The sequence below is a fragment of the Ranitomeya imitator genome, chromosome 2 (genome assembly GCF_032444005.1).
Source record: "Ranitomeya imitator isolate aRanImi1 chromosome 2, aRanImi1.pri, whole genome shotgun sequence".
Taxonomy (NCBI): Eukaryota; Metazoa; Chordata; class Amphibia; order Anura; family Dendrobatidae; genus Ranitomeya; species Ranitomeya imitator.
Genome location: NC_091283.1, coordinates 793,669,545 through 793,688,962, shown reverse-complemented (window position 1 = coordinate 793,688,962; position 19,418 = coordinate 793,669,545). Strand labels below are relative to the sequence as shown.

The following is a 19,418-nucleotide window of genomic DNA, read 5'->3' as shown; positions in this document are numbered from 1 at the left end:
AGGTTCCCGATAACTAATCACAAATCTGCTAAGTCAACCACTTTGATGATGTTGAATCTCTCCTGGAGACCTCTTTTAATGTGGAGCTGTCTAAAGAATAATGGAAAAATTTGTTTCCCAAGCACTTATCCTCGGGCCTATGGTTCCAAAGGGCTGTTTACATACCCTCACATAAATCAGGCGGATTTTGGAATAATAGGACCCCTTGGACAGAGGACTGCAGAACCATTAGCCATCCAACATATAAGAATCGTTGGGTTATAAACCTATTATATACAGTTCTCAGCATAAATGAGTACACCTTTTTGACAAGATTTTAATCAGAGTCTCTCTGAATGCAAGAACAAGTTCCAAAATGTTGACACTTTCCTGTAACATTTTAATACAGAAAAAGACATATATATGTATGCCTGATGAAGAGACCTGAATAGTCTCGAACACTTGCAATTTGTTACCATCTTTTCAGTTTGCCATTAAAAAGGTATCAACCACTGAGGACTCAATTCTAAACATTTTTCTATAAATTGTATAAATTATAACATGAAAGTAAGGCTAATAATATAACTTTCATTATACAATCTTCAATTTTACTCAAATTAGTTTATAGAAAAAGGGATACACCCCACATCAAAAATTATTACATCTAGTATTTTGTGTGACCTCCATGATTTAAAGGACAGCACCAAGTCTAGTAGGCATGAAATGAACAAGTTGGTGACATATTGCAACATTAATCTTTTTCTACTCTTAGAGAACAACCTCCTTTAGAGCCTGGATGCTGGATGGAGAGTGAAGCTCAACTTATCCCTCCAGAATCCCCCATAGGTGTTTTATTAGCTTCAGATCAGGAGACACTTGGCCACTGAATCACTTTCACCCTGTTCTTCCTCAGCAATGCAACAAATGTGTGTTTTGGATCATTGTCATGTTGGAAAAGTCACATCTATCAACAGCACGGAGTGATGGCAGCATCTTCTCTTTCAGGGTATGTGCACACGTTGCAGATTTGCCTGTGGATTTTTCTGCAGTAAATCCGCAGCTCTAGGCAGAAAACGCAGATGCGTTTTTTGCGCGGTTTTGATGCATTTTTTGCGCGGTCTTGATGCGATTTTTTATGCGTTTTTGTATGCGTTTTTGGAAGCTAAATAAAGATGTATTATTGAACAAAAAAAAAGATTTGTGATGTCATGTCTTGTCCAACCTCCTCTTTTACATTTGTCCAACCCACTCCATTACACAGATAGATAGATAGATAGATAGATAGATAGATAGATAGATAGATAGATAGATAGATACAGTAGATAGATAGATACAGTAGATAGATAGATAGATAGATAGATAGATAGATAGATAGATAGATAGATAGATAGATAGATGGAATGAGATAAATAGATGTAGATAGATATATGGATAGTTAAGCTACTTTCACACATCAGGTTTTTGCCGTCAGGCATAATCTGATGAGTTTTGAAAAAAATGGATCTGTTATATTTCGCCGGATTCGTTTTTTCTCATAGAGTTGTATTAGCGCTGGATTGCGCCTGATGGCCACACGTTTCATCCGTTTTTTTGCCGGATCTGTCAAAAGAAACTGTTTCTGGCGGACGGAGAAAACGTACAGAGGAAAGTTTTTTCTGTCCGGCGAAAAAAAGCACAGTGACGGATCCAGCGAAAAACGTATGAAACTGAGATGTGAAATGAATCCGGCCTCTGAATCCGGTTTTTCATGCATTTTTTCCTTTGAAATCATGCACATTTTCCGTTCTCTCTCTAAAAAAACAAACGGATCAGTTGCATCAGTTTTTCACTATTTGCAACGGATCCGTTTTTTCAAAAATTCGCTCGATCCTGCCTGATGGATAGATTTGTTTGCTTAATATTTTTTTACAGGTGACACTGGCTTTGGGGATCAAAGTGACAAGTGATGGTGAGTATGTACTCTATGTTGTATGTACTGTATGTCTATATGTTGTATGTATTTAATATGTTGCATGTATGTAGTATTTTGCATGTATGTAGTATGTTGCATGTATGTAGTATGTTGCATGTATGTAGTATGCTGCATGTATGTTGCATGTATGTAGTATGTTGCATGTATGTAGTATGTTGCATTTAAGTAGTATGTTGGATGTAATATGTTGCATGTATGTAGCATGTTGCATGTATGTAGCATGTTACATGTATGTAGCATGTTACATGTATGTAGCATGTTACATGTATGTAGTAAGTTGCATGTATGTAGTAAGTTGCATGTTGCATGTATGTAGAAAGTTGCATGTATGTATGTTGTATGTATGTAGTATGTTGCATGTTGTATGTATGTACTATGTTGCATGTATGTAATATGCAAGTTGTATGTATGTATGTTGTATGTTTGTGGGATTTTTTATACATTCAACACATTAGCCGGATGATGGGACTACTACTGTCCCATCACTGTAGCAAGCATAGCCCGATGGGACTTGTAGTCCCATTGGACGATGCCTGCACACACACATGCACACACACACAGTGACACACACACCCGGACAGCCAGCAGACCCCCGGACAGCCCGCAGACCACCCGGACAGGCCACAGACCACCCGGACAGGCCACAGACCACCCAGACAACCCGCAGACCACCCGGACAGCCCGCAGACCACCCGGACAGCCCGCAGACCCGGCACGGAGAGCCCGCAGACCCCCGGACAGCCTGCAGACCACCCGGACAGCACGCAGACCCGGCATGGAGAGCTCGCAGACCCGGCATGGAGAGCTCGCAGACCCCGCCCGCACACACACATGCACACAGTCACCGCCCACACTCTTCCCCCCTCCCGAACTGCAGCGTTTCCTCCTCAGCTAAACCGCAGATCTTTTTTACATCTGCGGTTTTTCTGCGGAAGTGCCCGGCTCAATGCAAGTCTATGGGTGCAGAAACGCTGCAGTTCCGCACAAAGAATTAACATGCTGCGGAAAAAACAATGCTGCGTTTCCGCACGTTTTTTTCCGCAGCATGTGCACAGCAGATTTGGTTTTCCATAGGTTTACATGGTACTGTAAACCGCATGGAAAACTGCTGCAGATCCGCAGGGTCAGAAACGCTGCGGATCCGCGGTAAAAACCGCAAAGTGTGAACATGGCCTCAATCTAGAGCAGTACATTTGTAAATTCCTGTGTGTTTGGTGGAGAAAGGTTGAACTTGACTTTTTTGAACCTATGTAGCTATGACACCATCAATAAAAATGTAGCTCCCTGACAGCACTCATGTAACCACTATCACCACCATGTTTCACTGTAGGCACAATGCATTTACAAAAATGAATTTACAAAAATGCATGGTGCCTACAGTAAAACATTGTGGGATTAGTTGTAAGTTGTACTTATGTTCAATTTTGGAAATTGTTCTTGTATTCAGTGAGATATTGATAAAAATCTTACTTTTCAGAGGGGGTGTATTCACTTATGCCGAGGACTATATTTAAATATAACAGGAGAAGGGGGAATTTGGCTCCCACAGTCTGCAAAAACTCCTCTACATGATATGGTGACAAGTCCACGGCCTGAAGAGCCAACCACTTCTTAGTCACACCCTATAAACTTAGAATAAGTAATCAATATAAATATCAGAACATTGAACTGAAGGCGAATTTTTCAGTTTATAAAAACTAGAGTAAATAGTTAAAGGAAACCTGTCACAACCTGTCACCAGCAAAAATGCTATTAACCTGCAGATATGGGCTTAATCTGCAGGTTAATAGCATTACAAACCAAGAGTCATGTAAACATTCACTATATGAATTTTTGTTTCAGCTGCTTCCTAGAAATGCAGATCAGCTCATATTCTGGAGAATGATCCTGAAAATAGGACATTAATAAAATATATTTAGAGAACAACTCTAACAGTTTAGTGTAGTTTATGGGTTTTTCTGAGTTGACAGTCTTACAGATAAATGTATCTCATGTACGAAGCTGGTTCAAGTATATTGTAAATATAGGTTAGTAACTGGTCCGCATGCATCATCACCCAGGGCCTAGATCACTCTGCCCCTGATAAGCACATCAACCTTTACAATTGGATCTTATTTAAAAAGGTGCTTAGGGAATTGTGTCATTTCTTTATCACCCAAGGTATAGTCGTTATTCATCGATTTCTAGTTTTAATGTTCAAATTGCCTCTTCAGAGAATAAGAGGACTTGACCTCTATAGAGCCACCTGTTGGAAGTAGCGATCCTACAAGTCACAATCAACCCTTTAACGAGTCGTGCAATATGACTTAGGATAAAAGCTAAATCAGTATCTCAATTCGCAGACACGCTGTTTCAGGCTTTTGACCGTCATCAGTACGAAGCATGAGAACGGATTTGGCTAGGCGAGAGGCTCTGGACTGATGTCTAAGGGGTATCGTTTCTCCTTGTGGAGAGTGACATACCATCTCTGGCTTGTCAGGGTAAGGACGCTTATTCGCCGTGCAATGCTCCTCTGGGTAATTTAATATGCAAATTGCCTCTTCAGAGAAAAAGAGGACTTGAACTCTATAGCGCCACCTGTTGGAAGTAGCAATCCTACATAGGATTTATACATCCATAAGCCCCTCATACACTTCAGACTAATGTTGGCAGAACACCCCCAATATTGAGGAGGTCGACTGATAGTCTAAAGTGTATGGGGCCTAGGACCGTTTGTTGTTGGGAAAAATCTCAATCCTGCAGGTCTCATTTCAGACTGCTGATCATATTGACTTCCGGATACAAGCTGCTGTCAGACATATCTGGAAACTGGTTTCTCATAGACAACACCAGACCGCTCGGCCGAACGAGTGATCGTGTGTATGGGAGAGCTGACCGAAACGGCTTTCGGCTGAATGAGCGAACAGCCATCTAATGTGTATGGCCGGCTTTAGTCCTGTAGAGTAGACACAAATTTTTCCTTTTGGACTTTAAAAAAGGTAAAAAGAAACAATGATGCATAAAACTGAATGTAAATGTTGGAAATTGCAATTCTAAGATTGCGGCAATATAATTTTATACACACTATACTGAATCAACATTCCTTAAAACTGTTTCTTCAATGGGGATTTCTGCCTCACAGGACGGGATCCTTGTACATGAGCCCTTAATTCTAAAGCTGAAACTCATGCCTTCATAAGGTATAATCTGCAAAATGTCAACCATAGGTTTTCAATGTGGTCAGGCGATGGTCCATGCCGAAAATGACATTTCTGGCTCAAGTACAAGCAGACTAACATTACTGGTATCAGTGTAGTACAGTCTGGTTTTTATCTTAGAAGTGGTCGGAACAGACACAAGTTCCCTTACTAAACATTGGCTTTGTGGTGAGAAAACAACAAAGGTTCTTAGGAGAAGAAACAGCTACTTCTATTGGTATGACTATTCACAAAACCACTGCGGTGCTGGGATATTTCTATCTATGGTCGCTCTGCTTTCAAACCAAATTCAGAGCTTAGCCTCCCTACCCTAGCATCAAGGAGAATAAGGGACTCAGGCGAAGAAAACCAGCAATATGTTGTATGCCACAATCCATACATACACAGATGGTTCAGACTAAATGGATATGTGCACATGTCACCATTTAGACACCGACACAGCCACCAAGTTCCCCCGGTGAAGCCACTTTAGGAAAGTGTCGGCGTTAGTTTTGCAGAGTCGTCTTCGCCAGTGTTCTTGTCGCGTCTTTGCCGACGTTGGTGGCAGCCTTCACTCTGTAATGTTTGGTATAGAGCAAACATGTAACTTATTTTAACAGGTTTAGGGTTTTAATAGGACTTTCTGTCTATGAAGTCATCATAACCCTAACAAGATACTGTATGTTCACAAGATTTCCAAGTGGTTTTCATATTACTCTGTGGAGGAAACAAATTGTTAGTACCCTTCTGGTACAGTAAGAAAAACTCACAGTGATCAATGATATAATTTAAAAGTAATTTTCAATTTATATTTAATGAATATCCACTAATGAGAATCTGACTTTGATTTTTAGCTTTTGAATTTTGGTTCAAGAAGAAAATAATGAAAAAAAAATAACAGATTGGCCAAAAATTATGTTCCCGTTAACTTAATATTTTGTTGCACAACCTTTTGGAGGCAATCACTAAAACAAACGATTCCTGTATATCTCAATGAGACTTCTCTACCTGTCCAGCTGTCTCAGGTGTGAAAGCGCCGTCTCCATACTGTTTCAGCTCCTCCCATAAATATCAATAGTATTTATATCAGGGCTCATAGAAGATCACTTCAGAAGCATCCAATGTATTGTTCTTGGTCATTCTTGCATGTTTTTAGCTGTGTGTTTTGGGTCATTATCCTGTTGGAGAACCCATGACCTGCAACTCATACCTAGGTTTCTGACATTTTGTTCCAGAATACCTTGAACCAAAACATAACCAAGCCTCATCCATGTTTCACAGTAGGCACAATGTTTTTTTCTCTTTGTATATTTCATTTTTTGCATCTGCGAAGATAGATCTGATGTAACTTGCCAAAAAGCTCCAGTTTTATTTTATAAAATTTTCCCCAAAACATGGAAAATTTGGCTTGTCAATGTACATTTTGTCAAATTCCAGTCTTGCGGTTTTACGATTTGCTTATGTTGTTTTTCCTTATGATTTGCCTTCAACAGTGGTTTCCTTCTCGGTCACCTTCGATAAAGTCCACTTTGGCCAAGCCAGCAACAGATGGTGCGATCTGATACTGATGTACCTTGACCTTGGTATTTACCTCTAATCATTTTGGAAGTTGTTCTGGGCTGCTTAGTTACCATTCCTATTCGTATTATCCGTCTCTTCAATTTGTCATCGATTTTACTCTTACGGCCACATCAAGGAAGGTTGGCTACAGTCCTGTAGACCTTAAAACTTCTGAATAATATGTGCCACTGTAGTAACAGGAACCCCAAGCTGTTTGGAAAAGGTCTTACAGCCTTTACCTTTAGCATGTTTGTCTGTAATTTTCTTTCTAATCTCCTGATACAACTCTCTCCTAAGCTTTCTTTGGTCAATCTTCAGTACAGTACACACCATGATACTAAACAGCCCAATGACTACTTTTCACCCTATAAACAGACTGATTACAAGATTGTAGTCACCTGTGATGTCAATTATAGGACACATTAGTTTAACATTTCTCTATGGCCAAATTATTTTCAATGTTTTCTAAGGGTACCTATCACTTTTGTCCACCCTATTTTTATTAGTTTGATATTGTAAATGTTTCTGTAGAACCGCAATTCAAAAGCAATGTCTGATTTTCATTAATTGATATTCAGTAAATGTCAGTTTTAAAGTTAATTTGGTGACCATTTTGGGTTTTTCCTACTGTACCAGAAGGGTACCAACAATTTTGTCCACGTCCAGGGAGATTCGCTACAGTGCCACGGGTTGTAAACTTCTTGATTATGTTGCACAAAGGAGCATCAAGATCTCTGGAGATGTACTTGAAACCGTGAGATTGCTGATATTTTTCAACAATTTTGGTTCTCAAGGACTCAGACAGTTCTCTATGATTAGTGTGGCACACACAGACATACAATGCAAAGATTGAGTCAACTTCACTTTTTATCTGGTTTCAGGTGTGATTTTCATATTGTTCACACCTGTTATTTGCCACAGGTGAGTTTGAACAAGCATCATAAAGTTGTTTACCCACAGTTTTGGAAAGGTGCCAACAATTTTGCCTATTTTCAAGATTTTATGTGAAATTATGTTCCAATACACACAAAGGAAATAAACATGTGTATAGCTAACACGTGTAATTGCAATAAGTTTCTGGGAGAAATACTTCATTTTATGTAACTATTTTAAGGGCGCCAACACTTTCGGCCATGACTGCATTTGTCCCGCTACTGTGCTCTTTGGTTATATTGCAGCCTCTAACAATTACACTTGTTCACATTTACTTCATTATGTTAGAAGGTTTTAGTCAGTTTTGTTTTTGTTTTTTGTTATTTTAAGTGGAAATGACCGGGATCAACCATACATAATAATAATAATCTTTATTTTTATATAGGGCTAACATATTCCGCAACGCTTTACAGACATTATCATCGCTGTCCCCGATGAGGCTCACAATCTAAATTCCCTATCAGTATGTCTTTGGAATGTGGGAGGAAACCGGAGAACCCGGAGGAAACCCACGCAAACACAGAGAGAACATGCAGATGTCGTCCGTGGTGGGATTTGAACCCAAAACTCCAGCTCTGCAAGACTGCGGTGCTACCCATTGAGCCACCGTGCTGCAACATGAACCAATTTTCAAAAGAAAGCCCGAAAATTTCACTTTCCTCACCCAGTCCCATCCTCAACAAACCTCAAAGGGGTTGTCCAAGATGCAGACAACCCTTTCTTAGTCACCATATTTCCTTCTTATAAAATAATAACAGTTATCTGGACAATCCCTTTAACTCAACCCTCCAGATCAGAAAGCCACAGAAAGGCTCACAGATGGTGGCCTCCCTTGAGCTCTCTTGCTCCCAGGTTCCACAATATTGGACAATGAAATCTTAAGTGTAGGTCCGTTTGCACAATAAGGCTTGGTTCACACGAACCTATTTCATGGTTCGCAGTGGCGTAACTTGAAACTCATGGGTCCCGATGCGAAAGCTCCAACAGGGCCCCCAAATATTTTAAATTTGTAATAGCAATAGTCTTTTTCTATAGGCCAAAGAGACTTTTAAGGCCCCCTAGGCTCCAGGGCCTGGGTGCGATTGCTATCCCTGCACCTGTTGTAGTTACGCCCCTGAGGGTTCGTACATAGACCGCAATACCTGATCCGGCAGGAGCGTGAGAAACCTGATGGCTGCACCCACCCCAGGGACCTGGACAACTATATTTAATTTATCTAAAATATCACAAAAAAAGCTGCACATGCCTCTTTAAGAAATCAGAGGGATATGGAGATATTAAGCCCCTATAAAAGTCTATGAGCGGCATTACAAGATCACACAACTTAGAGGCTGAGGTTATGAAGCCGTTAAATGGTTGTGTGCTGTCACCTTGATACTTGGCATCCCTCTCTCTGGGAGTCTGAGCATTTGAATGCCAGATAGAAGAACTTGATGTTCTCGCGTCCCACAATAAGAAGGTATGTCTGCTCTGGGTACAATGTAATTATTATATAGTTTACTTCCATTCTGTATGGGCATCAACTCATCCAGTGCAAGGTCAAATTCACCTTTAATAAACTACAGCTCTGGCAAAAATTAAGAGACCACCACATCAAAACCTTGTCATGGGCAGCCCAATCTCCAGACCTGAATCCTGTGGAATGTAATCAAGAGGATGACGGATAGTCACAAGCCATCAAACAAAGAAGAACTGCTTACATTTTTGCGCCAGGAGCTGTGTGAAAGACTGGTATAAAGCATGCCAAGACGCATGAAAGCTGTGATTAAAAATCACGGTTATTCCACAAAATATTGATTTCTGAACTCTTCTTGAGTTAAAACATTAGTATTGTTGTTTCTAAATGATTATGAACTTGTTTTCTTTGCATTATTTGAGGTCTGAAATTACTATTTTTTTTTTTTTTATTTTGACCATTTTTCTTTGTCAGAAAAAAAAAATACAAAAATTATTGCTTGGAAATTTGGAGACATGTTGTCAGAAGTTTATAGACTAAAAGAACAATTTACATTTTACTCAAAAATATATCTATAAAGAGAAAAATCAGACAAGCTGAACATTTTGCAGTGGTCTCTTAATTTTTGCCAGAGCTGTATATGGAACGTCTTTAACAAAAATAATGATAACAGAAGATATTGCAGGGCGGTTACGTTTGTACTGATTCTGACTGTTTGCTCAATGCCTACGTACATTGCACCAGCTAGAAATGAAATGAGACCTTTGAGCCCATGGCTCCTTTGACTCAGGTGTTATAAATAGACATTAGTAAAGTAATACCTCTGTAAGCACCAAATCATTTTTATGACATTGATGAGGGACAGCAGGGTGTCCTACTGAACGTTATCTGAATATACCGATATGATATTATACCATAAGGCATATTTACTAATATTGGCGCATCGATGTGGTGGTGTACGCCATAGATGCCAACTGCCTACAATTCCTTACCATAAAAAAGTGGACTCCTGCAAGTCACAGTAAAGGCTTCATACACAAGGCTTTGTCATGGGGCTTCATCTACAGAATGGATTTCCTGTTGTATACACTTCACACACGCTTGAGACATTGCACACCAACAAGAGACTACAGATTAAGCTACGACTTCGCTTATATGACTGATGATACAGGTTATGGGCACTGGATTCTGTGATGGGACGTTGATCCAGGGAACTAGTCTTATGCCGTATGTGGAATAGGTAAGGAATTATTCCTCTAGTTTGTAGCAATTAGCATCTGACTTATTTTGCCTTCTTCTGGATCAACTTGTTTGGGTATGGGTTCAACTCGATGGATTTTGGTACCTCCAACCTTAAAAACTGTGATATTAAGAGATACCCACCCAAATGTGATCATTGAGCGATGATAGATGAAGTAGACATCATTTTATCTCAAAGCGACCCTATGAACTCAATTAAAGAAATGTTATACCTACTAGAAAGATTTGCTAAAGTTTCATATTACAAAATTGAAGCACCACTCCAGATGTTTTTTTCTTTCACCGCTTGAGTGGCTCTTTAAATGTAAGCCCCCTGCCCCAGTTCTTATACTCACACCTTCTGGACATCCTCACCTTTTACCGATGCCGCTCCGGTCCCTCAGCGCCATTTTGTGACAGCAGCTTCTGACTAGCCAGAAGTGTCGGAGGTCACTTTTCAATACAAGTCTATGAGAGCCAGAACAAGGACAGAACGAGGCTCTCATAGACCTGTATTGAAAAGTGACCTCCGACACGCTCCAGCAGAAACTGGAGTGTGCCGACAGGTGACTTTTCACCAGAGATGGACTGATGTGGCGCTTTAAAATAATGAAGGGGAGTATCGGATGGGGCAAGGGACTTACATTTAAGGCACCACTCTGGAAAATGCTGGAGTCATGCTTTAAGGATATAGAATGTGAAAGCACAGTGGAGCAACTATTTTCTACTGATACTGAGTTCACCAAAATTTGCATTTTGCATGCAGTCTGTAAATCACTTTATTTACAAACTACTTTATCTTACTCTCTCCCCCAAAAGAAATCAGAAATTGATAGACTTTAACTTTAAACAGTTTTGGAAACCAAATACCCAGAGCATTGGATCATAAGTATGGTCCAGTGGAACCAGGTAGAGTCCAGTTATGGCAGCTGTAGTATGGACACTAATATGTCACTCATAGAAATGGGCCCTGACGGTTGTTCACGTGGTCGCAATGGGGTTTGAGAGGAGCTTTTGGTTTAATTTCATGTTATAACCTCTGGTGGAAGCGGCCAACTGAGACGCTGTAATGGATAACTGACCCAAACTTTCCCGCTATAGATTCTTGTATAGGAAGTCCATAGTTTTAAGCAATTGAAATCCACTTGCTCATATAAACACGTTCAAGAAAATGCTGATGTAGACTGGTATCAGTGAGAAGCAGTTTATGAACTGTACACACATTCTGTATCAGATCAAATCACCAGGGAACATTAGCCACCACAATCCATAGTGGCGTTCATCATGTGACTAATTCATTTGTGAATCCTAACTCTTCCGCTGTGGATGGACATCCTACGTACTGTTTCTCCAATACACCACATCTCGCCGTGTTTATACCGAACCTTAGATTACTCTTCACACTTACAAGTCTTCATTATGAAAAAGATCAGCCTCATTCTATTAATGGGGGTGATAAATGGAAAAGGTCACATCATGTTGCACTCTCAGTCAAAAATTCCATACGGGGGTTCTGCCTAAATAGCTGAAAAAGTGATTGAGACCCGTCTCCAACATATCCATTAACTTAAAAGGGAACCCATCACCAGCTTTATATTGTCTGAACAAGTACCATCACCTTTATCAGCGCCTGTGCTGCATTCCACAAACCTGTATATTATCTCCTGACTCCCCCTATATAACCCCCAAAATACCTTTTCAATTGCTCTGGCGCTGTATGTAAATCTGGACGGTGCGTTGGGTATCATTGCGGTGGAGTCTGTCCATCTGCAGATCCTAAAACAGAACTGCCCGCGGTAGGGCAGAACAAAATGCGCCGGCGAAGCTTCGACGTAGGCGCGAGATTTTGTTGCTCTATGTGGATGACCCAGGATGCGTCATCCACATCAAAGCCGGAGGACGGCGTTTAGCAACAGAGCGGAGGGACCGACGCCGCAGCAATGACGTCCATCGATCTGTACCGTCCGGATTTACATACAGCGCGGTAGCCATTCAAAAGAAATTTTAGGGGGTCGACAGGGGGGAGTCAGGAAATAATATAGAAGATTGCGGAATGCTGCACCAGCGTTGATATTGGTGGCGGTAATTGTTCAGACACTAAAAAACTGGGGACGGGAGCCTAAAATATGAAACGTAGGACTCTGAACTCCTTTTCAGCGGTGTTCGCCTTTGCTGTTGCGGTAGACTATAGGATTGGGGTTGAAAGTTTCATATTTTAGCCTCTGTTTACCTCATTCAAGTGAATTGGTACACCAGGGGTACCATTTTTTTTCGATACTTAGACTGAACTCCGCCAATGGAATGATCAATGGAGAGCAGAATGTGATGTGAGCCCTCCCTAATAATCAGAATTAATAATACACAGGTATAATATATATCACAGATAATGCTAAGTCTGCAGATCTCCTTACAGGCTCCTGTGTGCAGTCTTTCATTATGGGACATAATCGGGCAGTGTTGGACAGAGCTCACTTATTCTGCTTTGTAGTCACAGCCAACAATATGCACGCAGCCTTAAACAGCCATGCCTGTCTTCCTCTCTACATTATAGCTGTGACTTAGGAAATGGGACATTTGGAGCACAGTTGCATGCCAGGATGTGACTTGAATACATATGCCAGTGTCTGTACAATAAATCCCATTCATAGGAAACAATAACAATAAATGTATCAGGAAAGTAGAGGTGGAAGATAAGACTTCAAGCCATGAAGTACAGGAGACCTCGTGCCTGATCTATGGTTACAAACAAGATTATGCTGTAAGTAACCAATGGTCAGCTTCCTCCTCCATTATATATATATATATATATATAAATTGTTTCACCACCCCCCCCCCGGGGCAACTGTCTGGGGAGTCCACAAAATCCTGTCCTAAACTCAATTAAATCCACTTTTAGGACTTAGGGCAGCTCAGACTACTACACATGATGTATTACAGCCTATAGCACCGACTCTTGGACTGACAGCTGATCTTAGTGACCACAAAGGAGGATGCAGCTGTTTTTGTTCCCATGCATGTAGGGGACATCGCTATATAAAACAAGTCATGTGGTCACCAATATCTGCTGTAAGAAACTAGTAATGTGTGTTAGGGCTCATGCAGATGACGGTATTTTCGGTCCGAGTGCGATCCAACAAAACAGTGAATCGTACTTGGTCTGTTAGTCTACGGGGCCGTGCTCTTGTCCGATTTTTTTACCTTGGACAGAATTGGAAAAATATTGCAGCATGCACGATTTAAATTCGATATGTACCCGGCCACGATAGTCAATGAGTCCGTGGAAAACATCGGACTGCGCTCAGATGACATCAAAGCGCGGCGCAAGTTCACGGATTGACAGAATGGAGACTTTTTTCCCCCCCAATCTTCTCCACGTCCAAGAAAATTGGATCGCACTCTGATCTGATCAAACTCTGTGACCCTAGCCTTAGAGAATGAATTGATTCTCCCTCGCAGCCCCGCCAAAAAGTGGCCCAATGAATGAACTGCAACAATGTACCGTTCTCATTCATAAATTTCCACACCTAAGGATTGTAAGATTTGAGATTTAGAAGGCGTCTGACACATTTCACTAGATTGCAGCTTGTTACATCCATCATTGACTCTACATGATGTTCTGTGTTTATAGTGAGAGCTAAGCAAACTCCATAAAATAACACAGGATATCAATATCTAGAAAATACCAGGTATTCAACATCATACAGAAATTACAGCCCAGAATACATGAATGCTACATGATTACAGAAGCAGCCGCATCTATTGTGATACATTACTGTGAGCATTTTGGTAAACCTGGCCAAATACAGAAGTGTCAGTGTGGGCAGCCCACTACTCACATAATGTTTGGAGGGATTCCTCCTCTTCTGCACATCCTGGACACACACATCCACCACCCCATAAGACATCATGTTGGGGAGAGGGTGCACAGATAGCTGAAGGCTGGAGCTCTCTAGGAAGATGACATTATTGCTGGGAGCTGCTGAGAACCAGAAGCATGGCCAGGAAGCTCACACACTGTGCTGGCTATGGTGCCATGTGCTGCCTGATTCAGCAGGGCAGAGGAGCTGCTGGCAGGAGCTGGCCTGGCTAATGTGCCATGTGCTGCACAGGGTGATACCAGCAGGGGATTCTCAGCTGTGTCTGTGCTCCTGAGCTCAGCTCCCTGCTCCCTGCTCCCCGCCCCCAGCCTTTCATATGTGTGACCCTCCTCCACCCCTCCTGCATGGAGAGAGCTGCTGAGCCTTCCTGTGCAGCAGCAGCCACAAGTGGGGACACTGTCATTGCATCTATCATCACAGAATATAATTCTGCAGGAAACACAATGAAAGGAATCAAAAATGGAGGGAATTTCTATCCATAGCTAATATAAATGCAAGTTCATTAATATAATATGATTCTTACATTCTGTCCTCGTAGCCTTGGTATCATTGGTAGCGATTGTAGGGCATGGACTTCAACTTCCTTGCACTTGGCCTTCAGAAATCACCAGTAAGATACATAGGACGACAAGATCCTTAAAACGTGTGCGTGTGATCAGATGGATTTCAGTTGGATCTGTCATCAGATTTTACAATACAAGCTGATATTAAATTGCTCTCTTAGACCAGATGGCGCTGGTACATTGACTTTGAGAAACCATAAAAAAGGATAACAGAAGACATATATATATATATACAGTACAGACCAAAAGTTTGGACACACCTTCTTATTTAAAGATTTTTCTGTATTTTCATGACTATGAAAATTGTACATTCACACTGAAGGCAACAAAACTATGAATTAACACATGTGGAATTATATACCTAACAAAAAAGTGTGAAACAACTGAAATTATGTCTTATATTCTAGGTTCTTCAAAGTAGCCACCTTTTGCTTCGATGACTGCTTTGCACACTCTTGGCATTCTCTTGATGAGCTTCAACAGGTAGTCACCAGGAATGGTTTTCACTTCACAGGTGTGCCCTGTCAGGTTTAATATGTGGGATTTCTTGCCTTATAAATGGGGTTGGGACCATCAGTTGTGTTGAGCAGAAGTCTGGTGGATACACAGCTGATAGTCCTACTGAATAGACTGCTAGAATTTGTATTATGGCAAGAAAAAAAGTAAAGAAAAATGAGTGGCCATCATTACTTTAAGAAATGAATGTCAGTCAGTCCGAAAAATTGGGCAAACTTTGAAAGTGTCTCCAAGTGCAGTGGCAAAAACCATCAAGCGCTACAAAGAAACTGGCTCACATGAGGATCGCCCCAGGAAAGGAAGACCAAGAGTCACCTCTGCTTCTGAGGATAAGTTTATCCGAGTCACCAGCCTCAGAAATCGCAGGTTAACAGCAGCTCAGATTAGAGACCAGGTCAATGCCACACAGAGTTCTAGCAGCAGACACATCTCTACAACAACTGTTAAGAGGAGACTTTGTGCAGCAGGCCTTCATGGTAAAATAGCTGCTAGGAAACCACTGCTAAGGACAGGCAACAAGCAGAAGAGACTTGTTTGGGCTAAAGAACACAAGGAAAGGACATTAGACCAGTGGAAATCTGTGCTTAGGTCTGATGAATCCAAATTTGAGATCTTTTGTTCCAACCACCGTGTCTTTGTGTGACGCAAAAAAGGTGAACGGATGGACTCTACATAATAATAATAATAATAATCTTTATTTATATAGCGCCAACATATTCCGCAGCGCTTTACAGTTTAACAGTTTCAAACACAAAAGTCATAAGTAACAACGTTAACAATACAATAATTAAAGGGAAATAAGACGACCCTGCTCATGAGAGCTTACAATCTACAATGAAGTGGGGGAGAGACAAAGTACAGGTGTGTAGTTACAATGATGTATTTACAATGATGGTCCAGCCATCTTCAGGGGTTGGGTAATAGATAGGAATAGTGAATGGGCTACACACACACACAAACATAAAATGACTTTGATTAGTGAACGTGATAGGCCGCTCTGAACAAATGTGTTTTGAGCGAGCGCCTAAAACTATGCAAATTGTGGATGGTCCTAATTAGAGTTGAGCGACCTTGACCTTTTTAGAGTCGAGCCGGGTTTCGCGAAACCCGACTATCTCAAAAGTCGGGTCGAGTGAAATCGGCCGATTATGACGTAAAGTCGGGATCGACCGAAACACGAAACCCAATGCAAGTCAATGGGGCAGCATAGTCGGCAGTGAGTGGGGGCCAGGAAAACACCTAGAGTGCCCATTTTAATGTCAAAACCATCCATTCTTCTTAATGAAGCTTGTCAAGCGTAATTTACCTTATAATAATTGGAAGGCATTTGAAATTGGGGGTCATTTGGCTAAAGTTGTGGTGGGTAGGGCTGGTTCAAGTAATTAGTGGGCCCAGGAAATCTGGACCACATCACGGCAGTGGAGCAGGGAGAGGTAAGTATTTCAACTTTGCAAGTGCTGTGAACCTGAGCAAGCAGGGGGGGCCCACTCGTTGGCATTGGCACTGGCACAGGGCCCCTCAAAGTACAGCGGTGTGTTTGCACGGCGGGGGCGCCTCCCACCGGCAGCAACACTTTTGCGTACCATGAGAGGCCCTGTGCCAGTGACGTCGCCAACTAGTATTCCTCCCCCCACCTGATGAAGGAACCTGCACTTTCATCTGCACCTTCCTGTTTGTCCCCGTGTAAGGTGGTATGGTATGCGGGAAGGGGGACCTGACTTTCAGCAGGGTCACAATCTTGCAGTGTAGCGTGCACGGGAAATGTTGCGTTATGGGTCAATGTACCAGCAGACTCATCTATCACTGGCTGGGCAATGGGCAGGATGAGGAGGAAACACAGATATAGGCCCAAAGAATAAAGTGGGCTAAATGCAGTTCAAAATTGGTAACACAGGACTAATCAGGGGGCATTGCAGTGGAGGACAACTGGAATGAGAGGCTGACACAGAGAGTAGGCCCAAATCAGTAAGTAGTCGAAATGCAGTTCAAAATTGGCAACAGTAGTAAACAGGCGGCACAGCTTTGTTCAGTGGAGGAGAACAGCAAGGAGTGGCAGACACCGATAGTAGGCCCCAACCCAACTAGTAGGCCAAATGCAGTCTAACATTAACAACTACTTAAGGAGCGCCTGAAAACGGAATTTCAGGACAAGAAACCAGGAGAACAGCAAGGAGCGGCAGACACCGATAGTAGGTCCCAAACCAACTAGTACGCCAAATGCAGTTGTTCCGTTTAACCACAATTTAATGAGAGCCTGAAGATAGAAGTTCAGGAAAGGCAACCTGGAGAACACCTTGGAGTGGAACACACCATCTCTCTACACCCCATACCCAATTTGTAGGTCTAATGCAGCGTAGTTTCCAACAACTACTAAACGAGAGCATGATGATCGAAGCATTGGCGAGGAAACCTGGGGAACACCTTGGAGTGGAACACACCATCTCTCTACACCCCATACCCAATTTGTAGGCCTAATGCAGCGTAGTTTCCAACAACTACTAAACGAGAGCATGATGATCGAAGCATTGGCGAGGAAACCTGGGGAACACCTTGGAGTGTAACACACCATCTCTCTACAGTGGAACACACCATCTCTCTACACCCCATACCCAATTTGTAGGCCTAATGCAGCGTAGTTTCCAACAACTACTAAACGAGAGCCGGAAGATCGAAGCTCAGGAAAGGCAACCTGGAGAACACCTTGGAGTGGAACACATCATATCTCTACACCCCATACCCAATTTGTAGGCCCAATGCAGCGTAGTTTCCAACAACTACTAAACGAGAGCCGGAAGATCGAAGCAATGGAGAGGAAACCTGGGGAACACCTTGGAGTGTAACACACCATCTCTCTACACCCCATACCCAATTTGTAGGCCTAATGCAGCGTAGTTTCCAACAACTACTAAACGAGAGCCGGAAGATCGAAGCAATGGAGAGGAAACCTGGGGAACACCTTGGAGTGTAACACACCATCTCTCTACACCCCATACCCAATTTGTAGGCCTAATGCAGCGTAGTTTCCAACAACTACTAAACGAGAGCCGGAAGATCGAAGCAATGGAGAGGAAACCTGGGGAACACCTTGGAGTGTAACACACCATCTCTCTACACCCCATACCCAATTTGTAGGCCTAATGCAGCGTAGTTTCCAACAACTACTAAACGAGAGCCGGAAGATCGAAGCAATGGAGAGGAAACCTGGGGAACACCTTGGAGTGTAACACACCATCTCTCTACACCCCATACCCAATTTGTAGGCCTAATGCAGCGTAGTTTCCAACAACTACTAAACGAGAGCATGAAGATCGAAGCAATGGAGAGGAAACCTGGGGAACACCTTGGAGTGGAACACACCATCTCTCTACACCCCATACCCAATTTGTAGGCCTAATGCAGCGTAGTTTCCAACAACTACTAAACGAGAGCATGATGATCGAAGCATTGGCGAGGAAACCTGGGGAACACCTTGGAGTGGAACACACCATCTCTCTACAGTGGAACACACCATCTCTCTACACCCCATACCCAATTTGTAGGCCTAATGCAGCGTAGTTTCCAACAACTACTAAACGAGAGCCGGAAGATCGAAGCTCAGGAAAGGCAACCTGGGGAACACCTTGGAGTGGAACACACCATCTCTCTACACCCCATACCCAATTTGTAGGCCTAATGCAGCGTAGTTTCCAACAACTACTAAACGAGAGCCGGAAGACTGAAGCAATGGAGAGGAAACCTGGGGAACACCTTGGAGTGTAACACACCATCTCTCTACACCCCATACCCAATTTGTAGGCCTAATGCAGCGTAGTTTCCAACAACTACTAAACGAGAGCCGGAAGATCGAAGCAATGGAGAGGAAACCTGGGGAACACCTTGGAGTGTAACACTCCATCTCTCTACACCCCATACCCAATTTGTAGGCCTAATGCAGCGTAGTTTCCAACAACTACTAAACGAGAGCCGGAAGATCGAAGCAATGGAGAGGAAACCTGGGGAACACCTTGGAGTGTAACACACCATCTCTCTACACCCCATACCCAATTTGTAGGCCTAATGCAGCGTAGTTTCCAACAACTACTAAACGAGAGCATGATGATCGAAGCAATGGAGAGGAAACCTGGGGAACACCTTGGAGTGGAACAC

General features: G+C 42.3%; 1 protein-coding gene across 4 annotated transcripts in view; it reads right to left on the bottom strand.

Moving 5' to 3' along the window:
• SH3PXD2A (SH3 and PX domains 2A) overlaps positions 1-14,490 on the bottom strand; it is a 350,853-nt gene extending 336,363 nt beyond the window's left edge. Inside the window, exon 1 of one of the 4 annotated variants that reach the window (XM_069753686.1) lies at positions 14,152-14,490. In XM_069753686.1, coding sequence (XP_069609787.1) covers positions 14,152-14,223 — 72 coding nt within the window. In that variant the 5' untranslated portion in view covers positions 14,224-14,490. The remainder of the gene's footprint in view (positions 1-14,151) is intronic. The other 3 variants (XM_069753687.1, XM_069753685.1, XM_069753688.1) reach the window with 3 other exon arrangements.
• Between the last annotated feature and the right edge of the window lie 4,928 nt (positions 14,491-19,418).